Here is a 24,983-nt window from a genome sequence, read left to right on the forward strand (position 1 = left end):
GCAGATTTATAAAAATAGCCGAGACTATTCCTTATTTTAAAGCATGAAAGTTTAAAGAATGAAATCTAAACATTTTGAGTAATTTGATAAGATTCAAAGTAAAATACTTATATTAATATTGGTTTACTTGTAATAATACTTACACTTATATTTGTGGGAACACTTACAAGAAAAACAAGTAACTGTAACTTTGGTATCAAATAATTAGAATCATGGATTATTCTTGGTTTCTTTTCAGAAAAACATCTGTAATAACTCACATTAAGATTATAATAAGTATAATTAATAAGTTATGGTTATAAAATCATAAATGAATGCTAAATCAGAGAAGCTAAAGAAAATAAATGTAATATAAATGTGATTTTGACATTGAACATGAAATGGTGTAAAAAGGTGTAACTGCAATTAAACATCACTGATATGTTGGAGGTAGATGGTAGGTGAAAGGTGAAAGGATAAGGGAAAAAGGGGAACTAACAGGAGAGCAGAGATGATCAGCGCCTTATTTGGAAACAGATTGATCAACGCCTTATTTAGAGAAAAGGTCGTGCAGGCAATGGACACAGGAGGTTGAGCAACCCTGAGACATTGGCACAGACATCAGGAAATGTCTGTAAGACAGTGATGGATATGAGATCATCTGTCTAAGCAGACAGCAGGCGCACCAGGGGGGTGGATAAACCCTATAAAAGGTGGGTGCAAAAGAGGAACCTTTTGTTGGATCCTCCGGGCAGCTTCGAGCCAAGATCGAGATGGACAAAGAACTCTGCAGCTGAAGAAGAGCCGGGGCCACGGAGCCGAAGACTGTCCTGCTCATGGGGACCAACCCGTCAGCCCTGCAACCTGTGGCTTCGAATCGCACTTCTCTCATCGGCTGGGTTCAGACCCCAAAGACAAAGATGAAGACAAAGGCAAAGACAAAGAAGAAGAACTGGTGCCTTTTTTCCTGCCAGCACCAAGTCCTGTGTGACCTCAGCATCCATGCATCAATCTGTTTCCAAATAAGGCGCTGATCATCTCTGCTCTCCTGTTAGTTCCCCTTTTTCCCTTATCCTTTCACCTTTCACCTACCATCTACCTCCAACATATCCTTATTTTAATTTTTTATGTTTTTATGTTTAATTGCAGTTACACCTTTTTACACCATTTCAAGTTCAATGTCAAAATCACATTTATATTACATTTATTTTCTTTAGCTTCTCTGATTTAGCATTCATTTATGATTTTATAACCATAACTTATTAATTATACTTATTATAATCTTAATGTGAGTTATTACAGATGTTTTTCTGAAAAGAAACCAAGAATAATCCATGATTCTAATTATTTGATACCAAAGTTACAGTTACTTGTTTTTCTTGTAAGTGTTCCCACAAATATAAGTGTAAGTATTATTACAAGTAAACCAATATTAATATAAGTATTTTACTTTGAATCTTATCAAATTACTCAAAATGTTTAGATTTCATTCTTTAAACTTTCATGCTTTAAAATAAGGAATAGTCTCGGCTATTTTTATAAATCTGCAGGCTGGAAACTTCCTCTTTTTCCAGGAAACCTGCTTTTCCTGTTCCATGACTCTCTCTGACTGACTATGATTTCTTATGATTAGATAGAAAAAAGTAGAATTAAAGCAAAGTTTGCATGAGACAAAAACAACACACACAACCAGATTTATTTTATTGACACTTAAGTCTACTGTTGGGCCTTAATGTCACTTGAGTGATTCATTTTAAAGATAACTTTATTTATTATTACTGTTAAACTAAAATCTCCAGCATGGGGAAGTGGGATGAGCTCGGATTTTCTTGACACCCCCTCCACGAGGTCAGACCTTTCACATGCTGGGAGTCCATCACCCTCCTGCAGTTCGCCGTCCTCATCCACTAGACAGAGAAGAGGTTCGTCTGGGATGTGAAGATGCAGATTCTTCATCCTCAGTTGTCACAGAGGGCTCAGTGTAGTCATCAAAACTCCACTTCTCTTGACAATACCTGCAATGTAATTGTTAGGTTTTATACATTTTCAGAAAAATAAATGTAATTTATACTAAAGGAAGATTTGAGCAATGCAGTTTCTGAACAAAGTAACGCCATAATTCAGTAAAAATACTTGGTTATCAAGATAAATAAAGCGTCCTTTTTCTTTTATAATTGCAGCATTTAGCAAATAGAAATACAGTAACTTTGGTAATTCTAGCTGACCTAAAACAAGAGACATTTGGACTCATTTAATTTCAGACAGTGAGCTGTGTGTCTTTTTTTTCGGTGCATGTAAAGTTTTGGTTTCAAGTGTAACTTCCTGGTTGACATGATAAATAAGAATCTGTCATTCTGATCTTATTAATTTACCTAATTAAAAAAGGTTACCGGTAGATTAAAAAAGACAAGAAATAATAAGTTTCTCTGTATAAAAATGTTTGTAAATTGGTACAATTCAGTTGGCTGTTTAAGCCTTAACTGGGTGTGACATGGTACAGAAATAAATGAAGGAGCAACTTGGTCCAGAACCTGGCAAGAACCTTTAAAAAAACAACAAAAAACAAACATACAAAAAAAAAAAAAGAAAACACTTCAATACCTCTATAAGCTTCTAAAGATCAAAGCGAGCAGCTAACATCAGCCCACTGAGGCATATGTACGACTTTCTCCTGATCTGTTTGCTGTTCATAGCTCTGTTTTCTCTCCAAGGGCCACAGAGACGGAGCAAGAGAAACACAAAATAGTAATTTATAGAGTGACATAAACTAAAGGGATGATGAAGTTGCAGAAGAGAGAAGGGGTGCACAGCAGCAGAACATGAATATGAAAGAGGAGACACTTTGCCCTCTTTGGTTTCTTTGTTGCATCATTAACTTGCAAATTATGTTGCTGTCATGGTCTTTGGGTTTTAATGTGTGTGTTTTGGTTTGGTATTCTTGCTGTATTTCTGCAGTATGGTTGTTTTTGTCAGTGCTGCTTTCGTCTTTCTCTGCACACCTGGTGCACCACACCTGCATTGTGTAGGTGTTTCAGCTTAAATACGGTGTGTTGGGAACATCTAGTATTTTAATATGTGCTAGGCTTTAAAATGAGTCAGTCACTTAGGGTTAGTGTATATTGCGGTATGTTTTGTCCATTAGAAATTGAAATCTTTTGGAACAGTAGTGAAAAGATGTTGTACTAAGACTTGGCCATATGTCTTGGTACATATGTCGCTGGACATATTTTATGTATCATTCTTTGTTCCATGGATGAGATTTAACCCGTGGAATATTCCAGAGCAACAAGTTGTTCACCAGGTGAGGAAAGGGAACATGAGGATACTGTTGGAACTATGAACAGACCAAAAAGAGTTACAAGCATTTCAGATCTGTATTGTATGCACAGAAACGCAGGCCTTGATCAAAGATTGATGACAAGGAAGAGATGGTAAGCAAACAGAGCTTTATCCTGGATTAGAAATTTCAGCTGGCCTTCATTAAGACTGATTGGTTTCTTTGAAAGTTAAAATTGGCTGAAAATCTGACAAAAGAAGAATGATTTTTACATTATTTATCACATTGTACAGTATTTTATTTTAAACCTACAAAGTACTATTTTCTGTGACAATTTGACTTGTGCTAGTAGGCTGCAGTCCTAATTGCTCCTTCCTGAATAGTTTTATGAAATGTTGGTGCTCAGATTGTATCTGTGCTATAATATTGTGTCAGATCCTGTTATTTTATTATTTGCAGTGGTTTCTTGATGAAGCATGGCTTGTGTTTAAAAGACTGCTCTTCCAGTGATTGAACACTGAAAATTGTCTCATGTTTTAGTTCTTCACTCCTACATGCACCATTGGACTGTATCAATTGTTTTCATTTATTTCATGTGTTTGACAGAATATTTTTGGTCAATTGAATCTGTTTCTCTATTTCTATTTGTTTTTAGAGAATTAGTTAATTTTTGCAGCTATGTTTGCCAGCCTATCATTTTCTAAGACTATGCTGCCAAACTGCAGCTTTGTTTTGGAGTTTGAACTGTTTTAAAATTGCTTCCATTGTTGGATTTTGAAGGAGAACAGCTGCAGACTTAGTTGCTTTTGTTCTGTTGCTGGAAGGAGGGTCATAGTCTGGGTGACAGGTTCATTAAAAACAACAGCATTATCAATGTAAGAAAGAGCAGATTTTAAATACTGCAACATATGTTGTGTATCACTATAAACCCAAACTGTATCATGATATTAATTGTAAACTACAGTACAGACCAAAAGTTTGGACACACCTTCTAATTCAATGGGTTTTCTTTATTTTCATGACTATTTATAAGGCAAGAAATCCCACTTATTAACCTGACAGGGCACACCTATGAAGTGAAAACCATTTCAGGTGACTACCTCTTGAAGCTCATCAAGAAAATGCAGAGTGTGTGCAAAGCAGTAATCACAGCAAAAGGTTGCTACTTTGAAGAAACTAGAATATAAGGGGTATTTTCAGTTGTTTTACACTTTTTTGTTTAGTGCATATTTCCACATGTGTTATTCATAGTTTTGATGCCTTCAGTGTGAATCTACAATGTCAATAGTCATGAAAATAAAGGAAACTCATTGAATTAAAAGGTGTGTCCAAACATTTGGTCTGTACTGTATGTCATCCACATAGTTTGACAGAGCTTGCTGTTGCTAGTGTTAGCATGCTAACACATACAGCTAATCAGCTCAGTGTTATGCCAGAGCTTGTTAATAACTCATCAATTTGTACTAGAAACATGGCAACATTAAATTCTAAAATAAATATGGGAATTTTGAAAGAAATTATTAAAAATAAAAAAAACTGTCAAGATCTGAGATCTTGCAAAGTATTAGCAGACACAATCAGTACAATTAATGATGTCACAAAAATGACTACAGGCCTGATATCGCTGAACCTCTTGGTATTCCTAGTGTTTACTTTGCACATTTGGCCAGCCATTCTCCGTCTGCTTCTAAATTATTTCTCTTTCAGCAGTTTATCCTCTTGGCTGCACAGAGGGAACATTTCTAAACTGCTGCTGTCTCGTGTGTGCGTAAAAGCAGCCTCACACAATGATCCCCATTTGTCAACGTCAGCCATGGTTTCTAACTAAAGTGTGATGTACCATTTGTTACAGTACAGTAACAAATTACAGTGCTCTTCCGGACAATGCTCTGAATCCCTACATACCTGTTCCAAGTCTGTTGTTTGACTCTAACCCCTACAGAATTGCTTGACTTTTTCTGTAATTGTAGGAACAAGTTTGTTGTATTCGGGTTCCAGTGCTTTCTGAAAATTCCTGGACAATCTTGGGAGTCTAGTTTATAGATTTATTTTGACGGAGTATAAGGACCATGGTAGGAAAATTGAAAAAATAAAAATAAAATTCTGTGAATAAAGTCAAAATATTATGAGAATGAAACTGCAAGAGTATAAAGCTGAAATAATATGAGAATAAAGTTGTAGTATCACAAGAATAAAACAGTATTATGAGAATAAAGTCATAATATAACTTTATTCTTGTAATACCATGACTTTATTCTCATATAATTTCAATTTTATTCTCGTTCAGATTTATTTGCGTTATATAACCTTATTCTCATAATTTTATAAATTCCACGGTTGATTTAGATAAGGATTGATGAAAAAAAAAGGATTTTTATCCATCCAACCATCTATCCACCCTCTGCAGTATCTCATTTTTGCTGGTTCCAGTGTTAAATCTTGTCCACTGTTGAAATATTTGTTGTAAATTTATACTGTAACTGTTATTCTTTAAGATTGATCAAATAAATAAATAAAAATAATAATAAATACTGGCAATTTTGGAATGTGAGCCCAGAAAATAAGACGTTTTGACATATATGAGTTGTGTACACAATGTGTTAAAGTTTCTGTGGAATCCTAGAGCTAAATTGTGTGCGGTACGGTGTAAAAAGAAATGAAAACCAGCACCATGCTAGAGAAAGGCTCACTAATAAGCACAGTATTTCCAGTCTAGTCTTTCTACCATGTTGACCCAGGAACTATGATAACCCTGATATTTTGAAAATGGCGCTGTTGTCCTATAAAAACCCTAAAGTCAATTAGAGGGAGTGAAAATGAATGTCCCTTCTCTTATTTAAAGGCTTTCACTTCTTGATTTAGGAGACGTGAGTGTGTGATTAAAGGTGTGCATCTAACTACAAAACCTGCTTTTCTTTCTGAAGCCATTCATCATCTGTAGACATTCAGTTTCAGTGTAGTGCAAGTCATTAAATTCATGGCTCCCCAGCAGCCAATTCTTAAATCACCACACACAGGCCTCTCATATTTATGATTTATAAAGATTTGGGGTTGCTTTTCTGTTTGGATGATGACATTTTTAGGCATGATGTGTGTTTTATAAGAAACTGTGTAGAAAGGACAGAAATGGTTTTTTGAAAAACTATTTTTACGTGACTAACACCTTAGAAACCTTGAAACGGATGTGTACCTAACAGTCAGTCTGTTGAACTTTGCATGCATGAAAGAAGCTTGTGTAGGCAGTTCATCAAAACGTTCCCTAGCTCAGAGATCTAAATCCTTTTAGATCAAGTCCTGCATGCTTCAATTAATCCTTCAAAAGTAATGGTTACACATAAGTTACTCAGTGAATGCATGTGTCCTTCAGTCTGCATGTCCATCCATTGCCTGTATGGGACGTGTGTGTGTATTTGTGTGTTTGACTTTGCTTTCTGCCTAGTTTTTGCTTGTGTTGTTGTTTGTTGCCAAAATGCATCTGATCACACTTGACGTTAAAAACCAGAATATGAAAGAAACCCGGTGAAATAACAGAAAGAAAAAAAGCCATGTTGCCCACCTTGACGTTTTGTTGAATCAATAGTGACTCCAGCTGAGATCAGTAGAACGCATGTAAAATTGTCTGTCAGATATTTGGGGAAACAGTTATAGCATAGAGATTCATGCTTCAGATAAAGAATTTCTACTATATGGTTTAACAACAAAACAAAGTTCAAACAGTGCTAAATAATTCAGAGAGCTCCACTTTCTTCACACAATAAAGCATAAATTGAGACTCAATTTTAGGAAGATTTCTTCATGTGATAATTTTGATGCCTTTCTGATGTTTTTGTGAATGCTTTTGCAGAGCACAGAGACGAGTCCAGCCAGCAGCCTTCAGTCCCTACCCATCAGTCCTTGCAGTGAGAAGTCTCTTCCATTAAAGGTAATCACAAGTAGGCCATTTTATCCTGTTTCTGCATTATGCCTGTGTATGTCATATTTTTATTAATTGTCATGGTAAACAGCCATGCCGTGCGAATATAAGTAATAGATTCTGGTGGTGCTGTTTGAAGCATGCACTGTGCGGAGCCAGTGGCTCATTCATTTAGGCAGATGAGTCGATGATTAATATCAAACTTCACACAAACAGGAGACGACACGCATAGATTCAGACTGCGTGGATGCTGCATATAGCACAGGCTAATAAAGTGTTATTTATAAACCCTGGACTCCACTGGTCACACTTAAAGTACAATGAGACACATCAAGTCAGTGCTTTACAGCTCTGCTGATTGACTTAATCTATTGTTTTTGTCTATAACAGCTCCTTTGATAACACATAATTTACCCTCAAGCCTCATTTATGAGCTGCAGCGCTCAATGACTTAGACGGTGGCTTACTGTGTACAGGAGAGAGAACAACACAGGAATAGCACTTTTAGTTTTAGAGCAACAGCTATTTGGGGCTCTGTGGAATTAAAGATTGATAGTCAAAAAGATAAAATTGAAATTTTATTTAGTCTCTTATTCTCATCACAGGTTCCGCAAAATATTTTGGAAAAGATGCTGATCATGGATTGGTCATCCATAACAATTGGTAGTGCTACACATGCCGCCCTGCCATATGTCCATATTTTGCAATTCCATTTTCTTAATAATGACATATGTATGACTTGTAAAACTGTATTGTAAGCTGCTAACTCTACTTCAATGATCAAACAAATCTGGTTTTCAATACAGACACTTTCTGACCCTTTACAGTGAGTTTTGTATGACCGGGTTGGGGACTGGCTGTAGCTCACTGTGCATGTCTGCGCTCAGCTGCAGGTCTTCCCCTCAAAGAGCACACAGCTGTCCATGCACGGCAGGGGTCTGCAACCTGCGGCTCTGGAGCCACATGTGGCTCTTTTGGCCCTCTACACCGGCTCTTACACGCTTTGGCCAAAATCTATGTAAAACTGAGCAGTGTTTTAGATAGAAATGAAATGAAAAGGCTTATTTTAGCAGTTTTTCTGGGTATTTTCATGCAGTATTTGCAAAGAACTTCCTTTACCAAAGGATGCTGGAACTATGCAGTAATATTTTCCTTATAAACATATGAAATACTCTATATAAGAAAATATATTCTGTCTATTTTTGTAAAAGTGTGATGTTTTGCTTTGTTCAAAAACCCAAGAATGAAAATAAAATTATGGCTCTTTAGCCATAATAACAGTGTTTAAATGCTTAGCATTTATACATTTCAGTTTTTTTCTTTACAAAGAGTCATGTAGTTTTGGGGCTCATTATTACTTATTTTGCAGGAACCATCACAAAAATGGATCTTTAGATTGTAAATGTTGCTAATATAAAAGTCATTTCTGAAAACCCTAAAATGAATAAAACCAGAAAACCAAAAATGTTAACATGCAGTGGTCAAGGTATTTGTGTTTAAAACACAACTTTTAACAAACAATATCTTTAGGATATGAAAGTTCTTGCCAATACAGTAGTTGGGATAAATCAAATTATACAATATAAATAGAGAAAAATACAGATAATAGGTGAGATAAGATAATAAGAAGATAATGAGCCAGACTGAACAGATGTTTGCTTTAAAGCATAAACTCTCAGCTGCCCTCAGGTCCTCAGGGAGCCTGTTCAACAGGTGAGGGCTGTAGTAGAAAATAATTGTTTTAATTTTCACTTTAGGTTTCTACAGTAGCTTCGTAGGATCAGCGCATATCTAATAAAAAGAGTAGATTAAGACCATTAAGAGTTTTATTACTTAAAAGCATTTAATGCTAATCAGAAAAACATACAGTAATTTCCTAAATGGTCAGATAATTGATACAGACTACGCAGTCTTTATGGCCAAAAGTGTGTGATGTGGACTCACGTTCTGTCTCTTGTCAGCATTTATTGCTGCTGAATTTCAAATAAATGTATTTTTTATTCTTTATTTTAGGAAAGCAGAACTTTTCAGTAATCAATTTACAAATTATGTGAATGTATTTAAAATAAACTTTAACCTATCATAGAAGTTATAAAAGAGGGAACTAAAGTCTCAGAGTTGGCCTGTAAGAAAGAGATGGTGAGACACAATACAGAGTTATGTCACTAACAGCTATGAAAATTATTACCATGTCTCCCGATCACAACACACAATTGTAGCAAATAAAAACACTTAGATAAGAGCATGTACAATAAATTAGCGGTTTTGTATCCATATCAGGTCAATTTTGTTTGCTTTTTCTCATTGAATTAGTTTTCAGTGTTGTGCGTCACATGTGTCTCCTTGCAGTGTTGACCTGTCCAGAGTGTATTCTGCTTCTCTTTTAGGAGAGGCTCTTGCTCCATGTGACCCTTACAAAGTCGAAGCAGGTAGAGAAAATTGATACATGAATGGATTTTTATTCAAACAAGGCACAAGCTCAGTTCTACTTTTTTTTTTAAACCACAGATCAAACCACACACGCACTGATCCCTAAAATACTCTGGTCCAGCTTATTTAGTTAAAAGAGCCCAGAAAAGAGCACAGCAGTCTGTCTGTGATCAAAAAATATAAAACTGAACCCTCCTTTGATCTGTGCGTCGTCTTCAATTTTAGCCTTATCATTGCAATTAATAGGCTTTTTTCCACATCAGCTCCTGCTGAATTATGAAGAGATCAAATAGGAAGAAAGAGATTGGTGGGGTATGGCATGCAGGACAGCGGCGAGAGCGAAATGAAGAAGAGCCTAGCAAACAGACAAAAAGACAAAGATGAAAAGCGAGTGGAGTAGGGGTGAGCTGAATGAGAGAGGGGCAAAGTGCCTCACTTGCCTCGACAGGCTACAGACCCCCTCTGTCAACCAAGTTCATCAGAGCCGTATGATCTGAATAAGATTTATTAATCTCTGCAGGGGGCATATGTGTGGGTAGCTGCTGAACTGCCGGCGTATGTGTGAGTGTGTTAGCAGGGTTTAAATCTACTCGGAGAGGGCTTTTGGCAAGCTTTTCTCTGACATATACCCTAGTTAGATCGCTGCAGACTTCTTGTTGGGATGTCACATGGGAGAGTCAAGTCCCAAGTCTGTGATGCTGCCTGTGATCGTGTTTTTTTGTAACACTTTGTACACAATCTCATATTTTACAGCCAGAAAGTGCACACACCGCTAGTAAGGAGAAGATTGTGGCTTTCTTACCAGTGTTCTTCTGCTCAAAGTCTGCATGGGTCCATATCCGTATCCTGATGTGTGTTTTAACTGAAAGCTCTATACTGAATTTTACATTATCACACTGCATTAGAGTATGTGTCTGTGTCAATGAGAGAAAAAGAGAGTATGCATTACTGGCCTCCTTACTGACCTACATGAAGTATCAGTGGCAGCTAGATGATAAGGAAAAAATAAAAATGTAGGCTGGGGCACAGCTTGAAGACGGCCTCTATGGTTTAAACCTTCTGTGAATATTTGTAATAGGTGGACAGAATGAAAAGTAGGATCGGGGATAATGGTTTTACTAAACTGTCCAACCCTCTCTTAAAATCATTAATCATTAAAAGGCCGTACCACCATAAATCAGTGATGTCGAAACTTGTTGCCATGGTGTCCAAGATCATTAGGTTGAGAGCAAAAATAATTTTATTGTGAAGTGTTTTACTTTTACCAGCTCAAAAAAATGTTTTGATTAGTGTGGAAAGGTGACACATTTGGCAGCAATAAGGTCCTCGGTTCAAATCCCAACCTCGGGTTTTTATTCAAAACGCATGGATTCCCTCGGGGAATCCAACTTCCTCCCAGAGTTTGAAAAATATGCCTGACTGGTTAATCGCTCTCTCTAAATTGGAGTGGAGTGTGTGTGAATGGTTGGTTGAATGGATACCAACAGGCATCAGAGTTGAGGGGAATAAATACATATGAATGCTGCATTTCTTTGGTATTATTTATAAAATATTTCATGCATCACTTGTCTTTCACTACACAATGATGAGCTACAGTATGTTGTTGGTCTATCACAGAGAATCTCTAAAAAACCTTGAAATTTCTGGTTTTAACATGACAAGACGGAAAGATAAGCAGGTTTAGATCATGGATGAATGGGTGGATGAAACTAAAACAGACACAAAGGGAGAATGTGAATGACAAAACCTGGCACTTCAAAAAGAAAAGGACACACTGAATTCTGAATGCTACACTGCTGGACAGGACAGGTGAAAAAAAAAAAAAAAGGTCATATACTGTAATATTTTTTTGAATTGCCTTTAGCTTTGATTACAGCACACATTTAGTTGTGGCATTGTTCCAATAAGCATCTACAGTAGCATACTGGATCCAGTTTTTGCTGAGAACTTGTGGAGATCGTGGGAAAAATCTCATCCCAAATATTCTCCACGGACTTCAATCTGTGGCCAATCTATGTGTGAAGATGACATTTTACGTTTCTTGAACCACTCTCTCTCAGTTTGAGCACAATGAACGATGGTATCGGAATCTTAGAACATTCTTGTGTTATCAGGAAAGAAATAAGGAGCTGACAGGACAACCTGATCATTTAGCATATTAAGGTCTGCTGACCTCTTACTTGTACAGCAGACACTAAACATGATGGGTGCATCTCTACATATAGTTCTCGTCTTACCCTGACGCACCCATCACTCTAGAAGAGGGTAATTCTGGACTCATCAGACCACACGACCTTCCATTGCTCCAGAGTCTTCCTATCAAACTCACACCTTTTTTTCCAGATTAGCCTCACTACTCTGTGGTTTTAATCCAGCTTCATAATTGTTTACTCCCATCCCTTTAGTTTTACATGAATTCTGTGTCTTAATTTATCTATTGAACATATTTGTTTGTTCTGCTGCTGTTTTTGGAGGTTTAATTTTAACCTAACGTTTAAGTGATTGCTGATTATGACAATTTTTTTTTCCCAACACAGTTTTTTAGCACAGGTGATCGTCACTGACTATTCTTCCCGTTTCTAAAATTGCTTTGCCAGATTCAACCCAATTTTAGTCCTTTTATATAATTTCTGTTGATTTTTTTTATGTCCCTGATGCATGTCAATAATTTGACTAAATTTACATAAACCAAGAATGTCTTTAAACGTGGTTATTTAATGAGATTCTACATACTACATGAGTTGGGGATAAATTATTTGTTGCCAGATGAAAAGCAACCATCCATGCTGTAATTATCCAATGGGAGGCTCTTATTGATTTGCTTTGTTAAATCCAGGTGGTGATCTTATTTGAACAAGCAGTTGATCTTTCTAATGAATGTATTTAATGTCTGTTTTCAAAGTCAAAGTGATTAAAACATATGGTGTTCTGATTATTTTTTTATGTGCCATTTTACTATGAGGAGCCAGTAACAAAGTACTGCTGAATAGGAAATCAAAAACTGTTCCAGCTCTTTTTGTAAACCAGCATGAAGAGGGAATATAAAGTGGGTATCCAAGAGGAAAGAGAGGGTTAGTTTATCTTTTGAGAATTTATGTATATATATTTTAAATTTGTCTTGAATCCAGTTTAAAGTTCCTGATGTCTGGACACTCATGAAAAACATTATTCAGTGCTCTGTTGTAATGTCTGAGTTATCAGCATATGGTGCCTCTGATATCAGCGCCGCATTGCTCCGAAGCCATCTGGCATGTCGTTGATTCGTTTTTTGATTGTATTGTCATACAAAGTCTGTCTTGATTGTATATCAGAGCCCAGTGTTACTCTGCATTTTCCTGCATAGCGAATGAAGGTCTCCACATGTGCTGTACTGTATGAGGTTTTTTCCAGGCAAGCAATCAACTCAGCTGGGAAGCCACTTCCCAGCTTTGCTTCATCAGACATTTTTTATGCAATTCGTACAGTTTCTCCTGTCCTTATTTAGGGTTTTTAGCTCTACTGAATAAAACCATTTTCTCCTGCTAGTTTGAGCTGTACCATGTTAACATTGGAAAGATAGCGTACTTACATTTTTTCTTTGGTTAAACATGTCCTGATGAAACCTTTACACAGGCTTTCTATTTTGTAGAGGCTTCTTTGAATGGAAAATGAATCATTTAGCTTTTTTTATTTGATGAGGGATCAATGACAGACATTGTTACATAACAATGTCTGTCATTGATCCCCCCAAAATGAGCAATTTTTAACACCGTTTAGACCGCTGTCACAAATCCCCTCAACTGCTTCCAGTCTTAATGCAGCCACTGTGGCATATTTATCCCACTACTTTTCATACTAAATAACTAAATTTACCGCTATTCTATGTACTATTACCAAATTAGCCTGCCCTACTTAAGCTTACATCTTCTTGACAACAGATTTTTCTTCATTATTCAGCAATAATGATGGATTAAGAAGCTAATGCTTGTTTTTATATGCATTTTTTCCTCATTTGTGGTTGTAACTCTCTGCACCATGAGTGCCCAGTTTTTAGATATTAGAGCAGTTGGTGATAAATTTGGCTATATAATGTTTTGCCATCACACAGAATTTTTACATAACTATTGGCAATTGCAAATTCTGGCAGTCCTGTTTATGCACTCTGTTCTCCAGTTATTTTTGTAGATTTATAATTGGAAATAAGTCAGGGTAGTGGACATTTTCTAACAGTTTGACTTTCTTCCTCTAAAATCAGTTTACAGCGTCCTTATCTATGTGTTTGGAACTGTTATTGCTTGAAAACCAACACTAGTTTATTGTTTAGATTCTTAAGAAAGGTTTTTTTAATTTGGTGTTAATTTTAATTCACTTGTTCCCATTAGAAATATATTTGAAGTGAGAAAACCATTAACATGTTCAGTTCTTGTTTTAACCGTTGTGTTTTATGCACAGCAGTGACAGCAATTCTTCAATTAACTTCGCTGTTGCTGTATTAGCAGCATTTTTGCAACATTTTCCATCCCGCTGATGGTCACAGTTGCCAACGCTGCCCTGTGAAAGCAAGGTCTTGCTCTCTTCATGTTGTCTCTCCTTTCTGCTCCTGCGGAGTCTGGCAGAGACACTCTTTCAACAACAAATGGAACTAAACCTGCCCTGAGATTGAGGCTGCATGAGAGTAAAAACTGAAACAAACAGTATGCCACTCTAACCTTTCTTAGTTTATGATCATTTGTGTACATATACATCACAACCATAGCTTATATATGCAAGTGTTCATTCTGGCAAAGCCCTCAATATATTACACATAATGAGTTTAGCTATGATCCAGAGAAGAACTCAGTTTAAAGAGCAGGAAGTGAGCAACAGCAGCTGAAGGGTTTTAGATTGAGCAGGATACAGAGGTGTGTATGTACATATACAGAAAGGAGCATGAGTAACACGGTGGGAGGAAGAGGTAACCTTTGACAGAGCTGAAGGCACAGAAAATAACACAAATATCAAGACATATCGCATGAGAAAAGGCTGAATTTTGGGGAAAAAGTCACAGTGCCAAGAAAAAACACACTACTTGACAATGTGGAAAAACTGAAGAGAAATTGCATAAGGAAGAAGGTGTCTGGTGAGGATGTGTGAGCTATAGTTTATAAAAGGATTCCAGATTTGTGTACGGTAAATGTAGATTGGTGAAAATTAAGGACTTTTTAATAAAAGAAAGTCGAGAAGATCACAGTAGAAAGGTTGCAGAAAAATGATGGATTAAAGGAGTGAGAGAAAGAAAGTTTGTCCTGGCACTCCAGAAGACGATTCTGAGTGTAAAAATAATCTACTGTAGCCACCTGAGAGGCTGCTGTGTCACAGTGTGCCCTAGTTTAATTTAAACCCAACGCATATGACACTGTTTCTTTTTTCCTGTTTTTAAACCAGATTTTGTCCCAGTTAAAGTTACTTACTGTATTTTAGAAGAAAGAAAAGAGAAGTCATCTCTGACTTACTGTTAGAGGTCTATTGCAAGCAACAGTCTGTTACTTTCAAAATGTCTTGAATAGCAACTTTTGACTTGAATTGACATTTGCATTTATAACCCGTGCTGCATCAGAGATGGATATTTTCTTTACAATGAAATAGTCGCCGCTCTATCAAATGTGACAGAATTATAACTTCAGAATATATAATCTAGTTTTAATGTTATTATGGGGTTGTGCCCAGTGCAGTGAAAAATATAAGAAGGTGAAAGGATTATATGTTTTCAGGATAACATAAACAGATTTATCAAAACCGCTGAACACATTTTCTTATTCAGGTACATCACCAATAGAGGTTTTTCTATCGACAATGCTGCCGTTTAAAATTCATGGGGGCTAACTGTTTTAAAGAAAAACCCATGCTTTCTTTTACTTAGTTAAAATGTTTTTTAGTTCCAAGTTTTTTAACATATGATCAAATATTTTCAGCTTTCTTTCTCCTGATCTGCACAGTCAGTTTACGTGAGCTGATTGAAGCAGTAGTTTATTTTTCCTTTAGCAGTTTTATTCATGTGTTTGTGCAGATATCTCATATTACTCAACATTTCTGTGGTTTTAAACTCCCACTTTAGAACGATATATTTTTAGAGTAAGCAACACTGTTAAACACCCAAAAATTATTGGCTTCTTTGTCAGTGAGAGTACATTTAGATTAAATTTTGAAATTTTTCTGTTACAGTATTTCTGCACAATATTTTGCCTATGTTTGCTCTACACAAGCAGCAAAGCAGAACAACACAGAGTAAACAACATAGGTTTGGACCCATGTAGTTTAACAAGTAAAGCTCAGTAAATTTACTTTGCAAAATTCATCAGTAATCCATGTTCCTTTCCTCTTATTTAACCCTTGTGCTGCATTTATGTCGTCCACTCTTAGCATCAGTTTAAGTCAAGTTTATTCATGCTTTTTTAACCTTAAGCACCTTCAACATCTTTAACAACAAGTCTCTGAGCATTCAGCAGATGGAGCATCCACAACAAAGTGTGTACTAACGTTCCCCTAGAATCTGAGAGAGCTCTCCTACTGCTCCCGTAGTGTGTATGCTACCCTAGAAACTTGATTGTAACTACACATGTGGGGGTGCTCATGCTAGTGTGTGTTCAAATGCATGCATAGTCTGTAGCTGTTCCATCTGTCTTCACATCAATTCAATTCATCTCTTTGCCTGTTTGTACTCCCACTTTATTCCCACAAGTTCAGATTTTATCTCTTCCTCCTTTATTGTCTTCTCTCCTGTCGAAGGAGTGAAATGAACAGCATCTCCTTTTCCTGGCACACACTGAGGGTTAGATCACTTATGTGCACAACATGGCAGTGAAACTTTTAAATATGCCAGTGGTTAAAAATGGTAAAGATCTTCCCTTTGTCTGACCTTAAATTTTTCTAGCCTTGTAAGTCACACAAACTTCCCATATGATGCCACAACTTTAGCAGTGATAATATCAGAAACAATTTAGAGATTTTATCAAACTTGTCATCAGGACTTGAAGCTCTATATATCCCATAAAATTTCCACTCCCCTATATGATTTTTCCTCTGACATATCTCCTTGGTTTAGATCTTCAAACCTGTAATTGTGAAATTTAAAAAGGCCTTTTCATTGCTCCAACATCATATAAAACCTTCTCAGCCTTGGGCTAATTGCAGAAAGAAGAGTTAGACTGATGTGATTTCTACACAAGGGAGCAGAAAAAAGTTTCCTTCTTATTAGAAGCCGTATCAAAACATTTCAGCAAAACTGTGTATCTTCACTTGATAATGTACCAACTGAAAAATGTAATAGCTATAAAGGCTTGACCAGATTAACTTTACAGTTTCAGAAAAGTCCATCATGAATCAGAACACATTTATGTTTTTATCCAACATAAAATATTTAACTGTACTTGTACAGCTACATTCACATGCGGTCATATATAATGTGTTTTTTGCCTACATATATTACAATATATTAACAATTTATGCATCTCAAAGGCATTTTTGCACTGCAGGCTTGCATGGACCTATTGTACTCAAGCCCAGGTTGTGTTTTCACTGAGCAGAGTGTCGCCTCAAAAGTGGGCGGTCACATTCCTGCTGAAGCTGCCTAGGCCATCTCCCCAGATGTCAGAAATTTACTACAGCTCAACCTTTAATTAAATCAATCAAACAAATTCTCATGTTCATTTTATTATCATGAAGACTTGCATTTGGTGTTGCTGAACCACTGTTACGAACCCCCTCATTCAGACATTCTTTCAGACGTCTGATCACTTGGATAAACGTTCCCTGATTTCAAAACTTTCACTGAAGTTGCACTTGTAATTCCAATCTCTAGTGTGACAACAGAGTGTGGATTCAGCCTCCAGATCAAAATCAAAGATACATTTGGTTAAGCACAAGCAGGTGCACATAATTTATGTGCCACCTTTTAATTTCATTGTTTTTATGTAGTCACTGGAGCCACAGTCAGTGTTTTTTTTGTCACTGGAGTAGAAAGCTACAAGTATTCATCTTTTTGATGTGTGATGGGACGATGTGGATTCTCTATTCCTGAATATTAATTCAACCGCATACAAATTAAATGCAATTATATATGTTATTATTTACAAACAAAATGACAGACATTGAAAAAGTCTAGCACAATGTCTGATCAAGAGATCTGGAAGATAACTTATCTTTGTGACCTCATTTTCATGTTTAAAAAAAACAATTTGGGATTTGAACTTTGACAGTGCATTATCCTCCTGATAAGATGGATACACTATGGTCATAAAAGAATGAACGTGGTCAGCAATAACACTCAGGTAGGAGTGTTTATAAATTGCTCGGTTGTTGCCAAGGGGCCCTGAGACTAATTTACCCTACAACATTACATTACTGTTGATACACAGCATTATGGATGTATAATGTTGCGTTATGTCAAGTTGTAACTATGTTATTTGTAATATGCTGTTAATGGTAACAAACAACTTGACAGTTTTATCTAATAAAGTGTTAATGTGTTGAAAAAACTGTCCTTTTGGGATATTTATATTACAAGATTTGATGAAAACAAACTCAAGGTAAAAGCTGTGAATGTGTGTTTGTCTCAAAATTGTGCTCTTGGTTTTGACACAGAAAGCCGCTAAAATGAAAAATTAAAGACAACAGACAACATACTTTAAGACTTTAATTACATTTTTGAGTAGATTTCTGTATTTAGTTATCCAGATGGTATTTGTATTGGTTATTAGTGTGTCATTTCATTAATAAAAAGTTGAGTCTTAAAGTGAGTAGGGCAGTATGTTCTTGGAGTCAGTGCAACAGGGCAAGGGCATAGATAAAGAGATCAAATCTTTGAACCTTACTTAGCATTCTGGCATCTGTATCTGCAAGTTTTCATTTTATAATATTTTAGCTCACCACTCATGCAATAGATAACCACAGTTGATGAGATGCAATATAAACTGGATTTGGTTTAAATTAGCCAATAAATAAAATTATGATTAAATGCTCTCAAGAGAAATTGTCTATGCAGTTCTAAGAGATAAATGAGATGAGTTTCAGAATTAGTTCCATTTTTATTGTAAAACTGATTGTCGTTTCATGAATTTTGAGATAATATGCACAATGAGTCTTCTGATTGCAGTTCAGCTATAGTTGATTTAGTTTTCTGTCTTTCTTGTAGTTTTTTTCTAATGTGACCAAGAAATCTTGGCACAAATACTACTACTAGTAATAATAATAGCATCACTGTAAAACATGACATGAGGCTTGTTGTCTTAGGCTCGACTTTATTACTCTTTTCTTTGGATCTATTTCTAAACTATTTTTTAAACAATAATTGCTTCTCAGACACCTCAACAAATTGGCCTAATGTTTCAAAGAAAGCAATGATGGGAGACAGTAATGGCCAAATATGGTGCAAGGGCAACTGTAAATGTGGTGAGATGTAAACTCTAGCTTTGCTATTTCATAAGAACTTGTCATAAGAGTTTCTGTGATAGATGCTGAATGTCTGTCATGAAGATATTGATAGAAGAGGCATGATTGAGAATGATTTGTTGCCTATCTTTCTTCCCAATATGATTTGCAATAAGAAGTAGAGTAATAAGAAAGAACCATTGCATTTCTAACGGTATGGTTCTCATAAAAGTTAGGAAAATGAACGATTTCTGCTAAAATGGTGCAATGCAATTCATCTCTGTAGCCTTTCAACTGGGTACTGATTGCAATTATTAAGAGGTCTCAACTTCTATACGAAAGCACATCTTTTCACCGAAGTGGACGCACTTCAGTGATTCTGATCTGATTTATCCCTTCAGAGGCCATTCCAATCACATTAGAAATAAATTCACATGCCCCACTTTTCTTCCACAGCCTTCTATATTCAATTCAGCCTTGAAAAATTGGTTAGAATGCCACCTGATGGGAGATTTAATTCTCCGCGTGGTGCTTCTTTCGACACTGGAGTAGACTTTGTCATTTTTACTGTTGAGTTTGTTGATCGGATTCCTGCATGAAATGATTTTTGAAGCCTGCTGCTTGGTACAGTATCAGCACTCGAGCCAAATGACTACAAGGTTAGGTTATGGATAATTTTTCTGACAGTTCCACAAAAAGTTTGTTGCACTAACACAAGGTGCAGGAGGATGCTTGATGTGTGGATTTAACCAGACAGCTCATTTAGTTTAGCCTCCATTCCTATTTGGGTGAGATTAATTTTAGAGGCTGACTAATGTGGTAATTGTCGCAGCATGCAGCTGCTTTTCCTGTCCAATCTAAACCTCATGCTAGTCATTTTGGTGCTGCCTCTGTCTAAGCAAGCAGTGGAGAAAAAAAATTATTTCTATTATCTATAAATAACGTTATCTTCTGTGTAAAGGCAGGGAAGCGGGGGGCCATTCTGATTCAACACCAGTGGGTTTTGTTTTTGTTAATTGTTTTCCTATTTGCTCTTGGAAAACGTATGCTATTGGTTTTATCACTGCAGAGGCACTTAGCAGAGCTTTTAGTTTGTTAGCTTTTGAGGTAAACACAGACCTCATCATTAGTTGGGCATATAAAATGGGAAAGTCAGGAAACAAAATCATCCTAACTTTTCTCCTTATTTATTGCAGATTTTGTGTGTATTGCCATCTAAATTCATTCACAGTTTCTACCACATTTGTTGCTATCAGGTTTGTGTTGAAAGTACGTATTGGCAAAGTTATAAGGCAGGAGAACAACTTCTGAAAACGTCTTGAGAGTCAAACATTGTTCAGTGTTGCCTACTCCTCTGTGAGAAAAGAAAGTCATTAGTGGTCTGGGGCCATCAGTCTCCAAAGGTCTGTATAGTACCAAAAAGAGAATCTAAGTTTCACAAAGATGGTAAGTGGAACAACAACAAAATTGTCTAACCACTTTCAGATGTTTGGACTTCTGAATTTCTTACCAGTTTGTTACTATAAATGATCAGAATTGCAGCATTCATTAAGAAAGTTGTGCCTGCAGCCCTCTCTTTGGTCATTATGTTATTCTGAGAAATGCATCAATTAGCTTATTCCAGTCCAGCACTCATTTTGGCTTTTTCTGGGGTCTGGCCAGCTATTTCATAGGTTTTTTTTGTTTTTTTTGATGAGTTTTTCTGTACTTGATGTGACGATTCCTGATTTTTATGTGTTTGATATGATGATTACCGATTAGTGCTGTAAACAACACCACAAAGGAAGTGAAACACAAACTATATCAATTAAACAATAGAAAAGCCTTGGGCATTGGAACGCAGGCTCAAAGAAACACCAGAGAGAGCAGGCTGTAGGCAAGCCATACGCTGGAGCATCAGTCCTCTCCTATGACCTTCAGTGCAGCAATCTTAATCAATTTTATTGAACCCAAAAAAACACTATTGCTAGTATTTTTCATTGCAGTTAGTTAACATTAGAGAAAAACACAAAGAAGACAAAGTTTTGAGTGGAAAAGAAAAAACATTGAAGTAGAACAATTAGGAATTAAGAAGTATACTTTTTCTAAATGAGTACCCCACCACATAATTTTGCTTGGGAAAAAGAAATATGAGTTCTAGGATACCAAAAGAGTTGGTATCCTATCCCTAATCCCATTTTGATTGGGATTTTTTTTTTCTACCACATGATTTCTGAGGGCCTCTGTAATCATGCACAGGTAAAAAAAATTTTCTTCACTGAATTTTGATGTACCTTAAGGAAATGTTCCAGGGTAGGTATCTGGTTTTGCATTAGCAAGGTCATTTAAACGGATGGGGAGGTAGATATATGCTTCCCCGCGGTCTCTCTGACTCTCCGTGTGTCCTTTAGCAAGACAGCTCCCCATAGTTTCAGATCATCATAGCCAGCCTCAGGCCCTCTCTGTCCTCTCCTTCGCTCCATCACTACCCCCACCTCTACTTTTTTTCGAAGTTTCCCTCTTCATTTTCCTCCTGTTATCTTGCCCCTCTTCCCTTCTTTTCTAACGCTGCCCTTGACGAGGTAATGACTGCCTGTCAATTTGTTCTGTCCATCTTTTCACTCATTACTTCTCGCTTGTCTCTTTCTTGCTCACTTTGTTATTCTTTGCCGACAGTTTAAAATGCCTTTCAATTTTAAGAAACAAATTGAGTATTTTTAACAAAAATTGCTTGGTCTAACTTCTTACTTTTGACCTTCATGGGAGCCTTGTTCTCCTATTTGCCATCATCAAAACTTGAATTGGTGATAGTTACAAAACATTGGACAAACCGCCCCCCCCCCCCAAAAAACCATATATATATATATATATATTATTCTATATTGTATGCCTCCTGTCTTTGTTGTGTCTATTTTCTAATAGTAATGTCCCATGACAACTGAAGGTCATATTAAATCACTGTGTGCTTGTGATGGTGCCCCTTATACACATAAATCTAATCACTGAGCTGCAACAAGAGGAGATCGCTATTCCAAAACAGGCACAAAATGGCAACTTTATTACATGCACACAAGCAAGCAATACTACCTTCAAATAAACTCATAAATACAAATAAAACACATGACAAACATAAAACCAGCTCTTTCTGCCATTGTTATGTTTGAGTATGGCACCCAGGAATACATCTCAGCTACCTTTGGGTTTATGTCTAAAATAGTGTCTTTTCTTGTGCTCAGGATCTGAACAGAGAGGAAACCCTGCTGCAGCAGCTGAGAGAAAAAGATGAGCTGATTCTCCGACTCCAGAGTGAACTGGTAAGATTGACTTGCAGGATAAACATAATTAGCTTGACTGTAAAATCAGGCTTTTGTCCTGGTAAGACAGGAATCTGTGGGGTCTTAAAAGTCAGAAGTCTCATATTTAATCATCTCAAATTTGAGGCTTTGAAAGTCTTAAATTTGTGTAGATTTTTTTGTACTCGATTCATTCAGTTACAGTTGAAATCATTATTTATAAATACTGCATACAAAGACTAATTATTGTTGGGGATCAGTTAAGATTCCCAAAAATAATTTCTATTTGCTAAATACAACTTGTTGTATTTCATAATCAAAGGAAACATTTGTTTTTCATTTCTTGACATTCAGATATTGACATAGATTTCCTTAGTATTTGATAGAATTGTCTTTTAAGTCATGTGAGCAACATCACACATTTTGGGTGTGATGTGGCCACAAATGAGTCTTTGTGGTCCAGCTTTGAGTTCCTTACTCAATTTTAAGAAACAAATTGAGTATTTTTTAACAAAAATTGCTAGATTTAACCTCTTACATTTGACTGATGAAATTTCAAAATTACATTAGTTAGGTGTTGTCATATTGTTCAAAGGTGTGAGAACTATCGTGCATGTAAACTTCTGAATTTGAAAAAAGTAATAACTATTCTTAAAGCTATGTGTCTTGTATGTCTAATTATCTGGGTCAGATTAATGTTACTTATTGCTTCTTCCATTCTGTTTCAATATCAATTTTTTTGTTGAATGTTCTGGCAGCATTCATTTGTTCCACTTGTTATAGCTTCTGCTGAAAAGTTTCAGATTTGGAAAATGCAATGGACATGATGCAGACTGGCAAACATTCCCTTTAGGAGGAATCTATTATCAGATATTTAGACTTGCCAATTACTTATTAAAAACCTCTGATTGTAAAACTTTCTTCTTATTGTTTGTTTAGACAAATTAAAATCAAAGTTTATGTTCCACTTCCAGCTCATTTCTCACGAGAGTGTAAGATTTATAAAGTTTGGTTTGAATTCAGACATTTCAGTCGTTGGCTAAAACCACTCATCAATCACTGTAATGGAGCTTACTGGCATTGAAATTAGCAAACCTTGGTATAGAAGAAAGGGGCTTATATACCAGAGTCAATAAACACAAGTAGACAATGTTTAATCCAACTTGCAAATGTTATTAAGTACTGTAAATTAAATATAAGTTGTCAACAAATTTAATAAGCTAGCTTACCTAAATTTAAGGTTTTTTTCTGGAATTGTTGGAAATGTTGTCATGATGTTCTTAAATAAAGTATTCAGAAATCTTTAATTTAGTTTACTGAAACTTCCAGAAATACTGTTAAAGATGTAAAGCAACACATTTTAAGTCTTTAAGGTGCTGAAAATAAGACTTATTTGGTACAAAAATATAGCAGATCCAACAGATGCCTAATCTACCACAAGATAACGTACCACGGCACAACTTTACCGTGTTTTTTTTTACCTTTTTTTTTTTACTATTTTATCTTAATGGCAGTTTTATCTTGTAAAATACTTTGATCAACTTTATTAAAACTGACATTGACAATTGGTTCGAGGTTCCTGCGTATAAGATTACCCAAAGCCTCAAATGTAAAAACTGTCCGAGGCTTAACATTATTAAGTTGACCAATGATCTTTCTTCAAACAACTTTGAGGAAATCTACTGTGATCAAGAGTTAGTGTTGTTCCCCTCACCATTCAGTTGTTATTGTGCCAACACTGATCTGTCTATAAGAAAGTGTAAATATAGAAAGTAATTATTAATTAAGTAATTAATAAATTAACTTACCAAAGTTCTGTTTTGTAATTCATGCCAAACATTTTTACCTGACAGGGTTTGGTGAAGTTAAAGCAGATTCATTGATGGTTGAAAGATGATAACCAGACTTGTTGCACAGTTCTGGGAGAATTGAAGTGATTTTTCTGTGCAATTGTGTTTTTCTTTGTAGCAGATGCTAACCATTTCAAATTTCGAAGTGTGTAAAAATGGATTCTGACATAAAACTCAATAGAAAAGTTCAGCGAACTAAGACGTTTATCTTTCAAAGCAACATGTTTATCCTTGCCATAGAGGACAGTGGCTAGGGGGGGGAAATGCAACAATGGTGCTGTAGAATTTTCATAACATAAGTATCAGCTGACAAAAAAAATATCTTCTCTGTCTTTGTATATATAAGCTGTTCTCTCATGCGTGCACAGTTGAACAGCAGAATTATTGTGCTCAGACTAAAATTTCTCCCAAAAGAAGATAAAGAGCCAAAGATGGAAAGCAATCCCTTAATTCTGTCTTGTTCGATCTTTCAATACTCATATAACATAACACATTTAGTGAAAAATATATTGTATTACTGTATTTTTCTAGTGTTTTTGGTACCTTGATTCTTGGAACAGCTACTGAAATGCTCAATACAGCAAAATCTATCATCATTTGTCATCCGCATGTCTGTAATTTGTCACCTGTTCCGTCAGAGTAATGGAATGCAGACATTATGCCAGGCCTTTGCAGAATAATGTGTCAGTGTTAAAGCAGTGAGCGATGCCAGTACAACCCACTGACTTGAGTCTCATACAACATCTGTTTGTTTGATCACTTTTTGGCACTTGCATCCATTTTTTTTTTTTTTTTACTCTTTCATCTTCTTCTATCACCCCGGTTTATTTCCCCGTCAGCGGCCTCTATTTTAATCTGTTTTCTATTTTAATTTTGTT

The 24,983-nt window shown here is 36.0% G+C and overlaps 1 protein-coding gene across 2 annotated transcripts in view; it reads left to right on the forward strand.

Annotated features, from left to right (window-relative positions):
- ccser1 (coiled-coil serine-rich protein 1) overlaps nucleotides 1–24,983 on the forward strand; it is a 146,366-nt gene that overhangs the window by 49,017 nt on the left and 72,366 nt on the right. For both annotated transcript variants that reach the window (XM_028033710.1, XM_028033711.1), the window contains exons 8-9: nucleotides 7,101–7,178; nucleotides 22,199–22,276. In XM_028033710.1, the coding sequence (XP_027889511.1) occupies nucleotides 7,101–7,178; nucleotides 22,199–22,276 (156 nt within the window). The remainder of the gene's footprint in view (nucleotides 1–7,100; nucleotides 7,179–22,198; nucleotides 22,277–24,983) is intronic.

The sequence above is a fragment of the Xiphophorus couchianus genome, chromosome 12, assembly GCF_001444195.1.
Source record: "Xiphophorus couchianus chromosome 12, X_couchianus-1.0, whole genome shotgun sequence".
Lineage (NCBI taxonomy): Eukaryota > Metazoa > Chordata > Actinopteri > Cyprinodontiformes > Poeciliidae > Xiphophorus > Xiphophorus couchianus.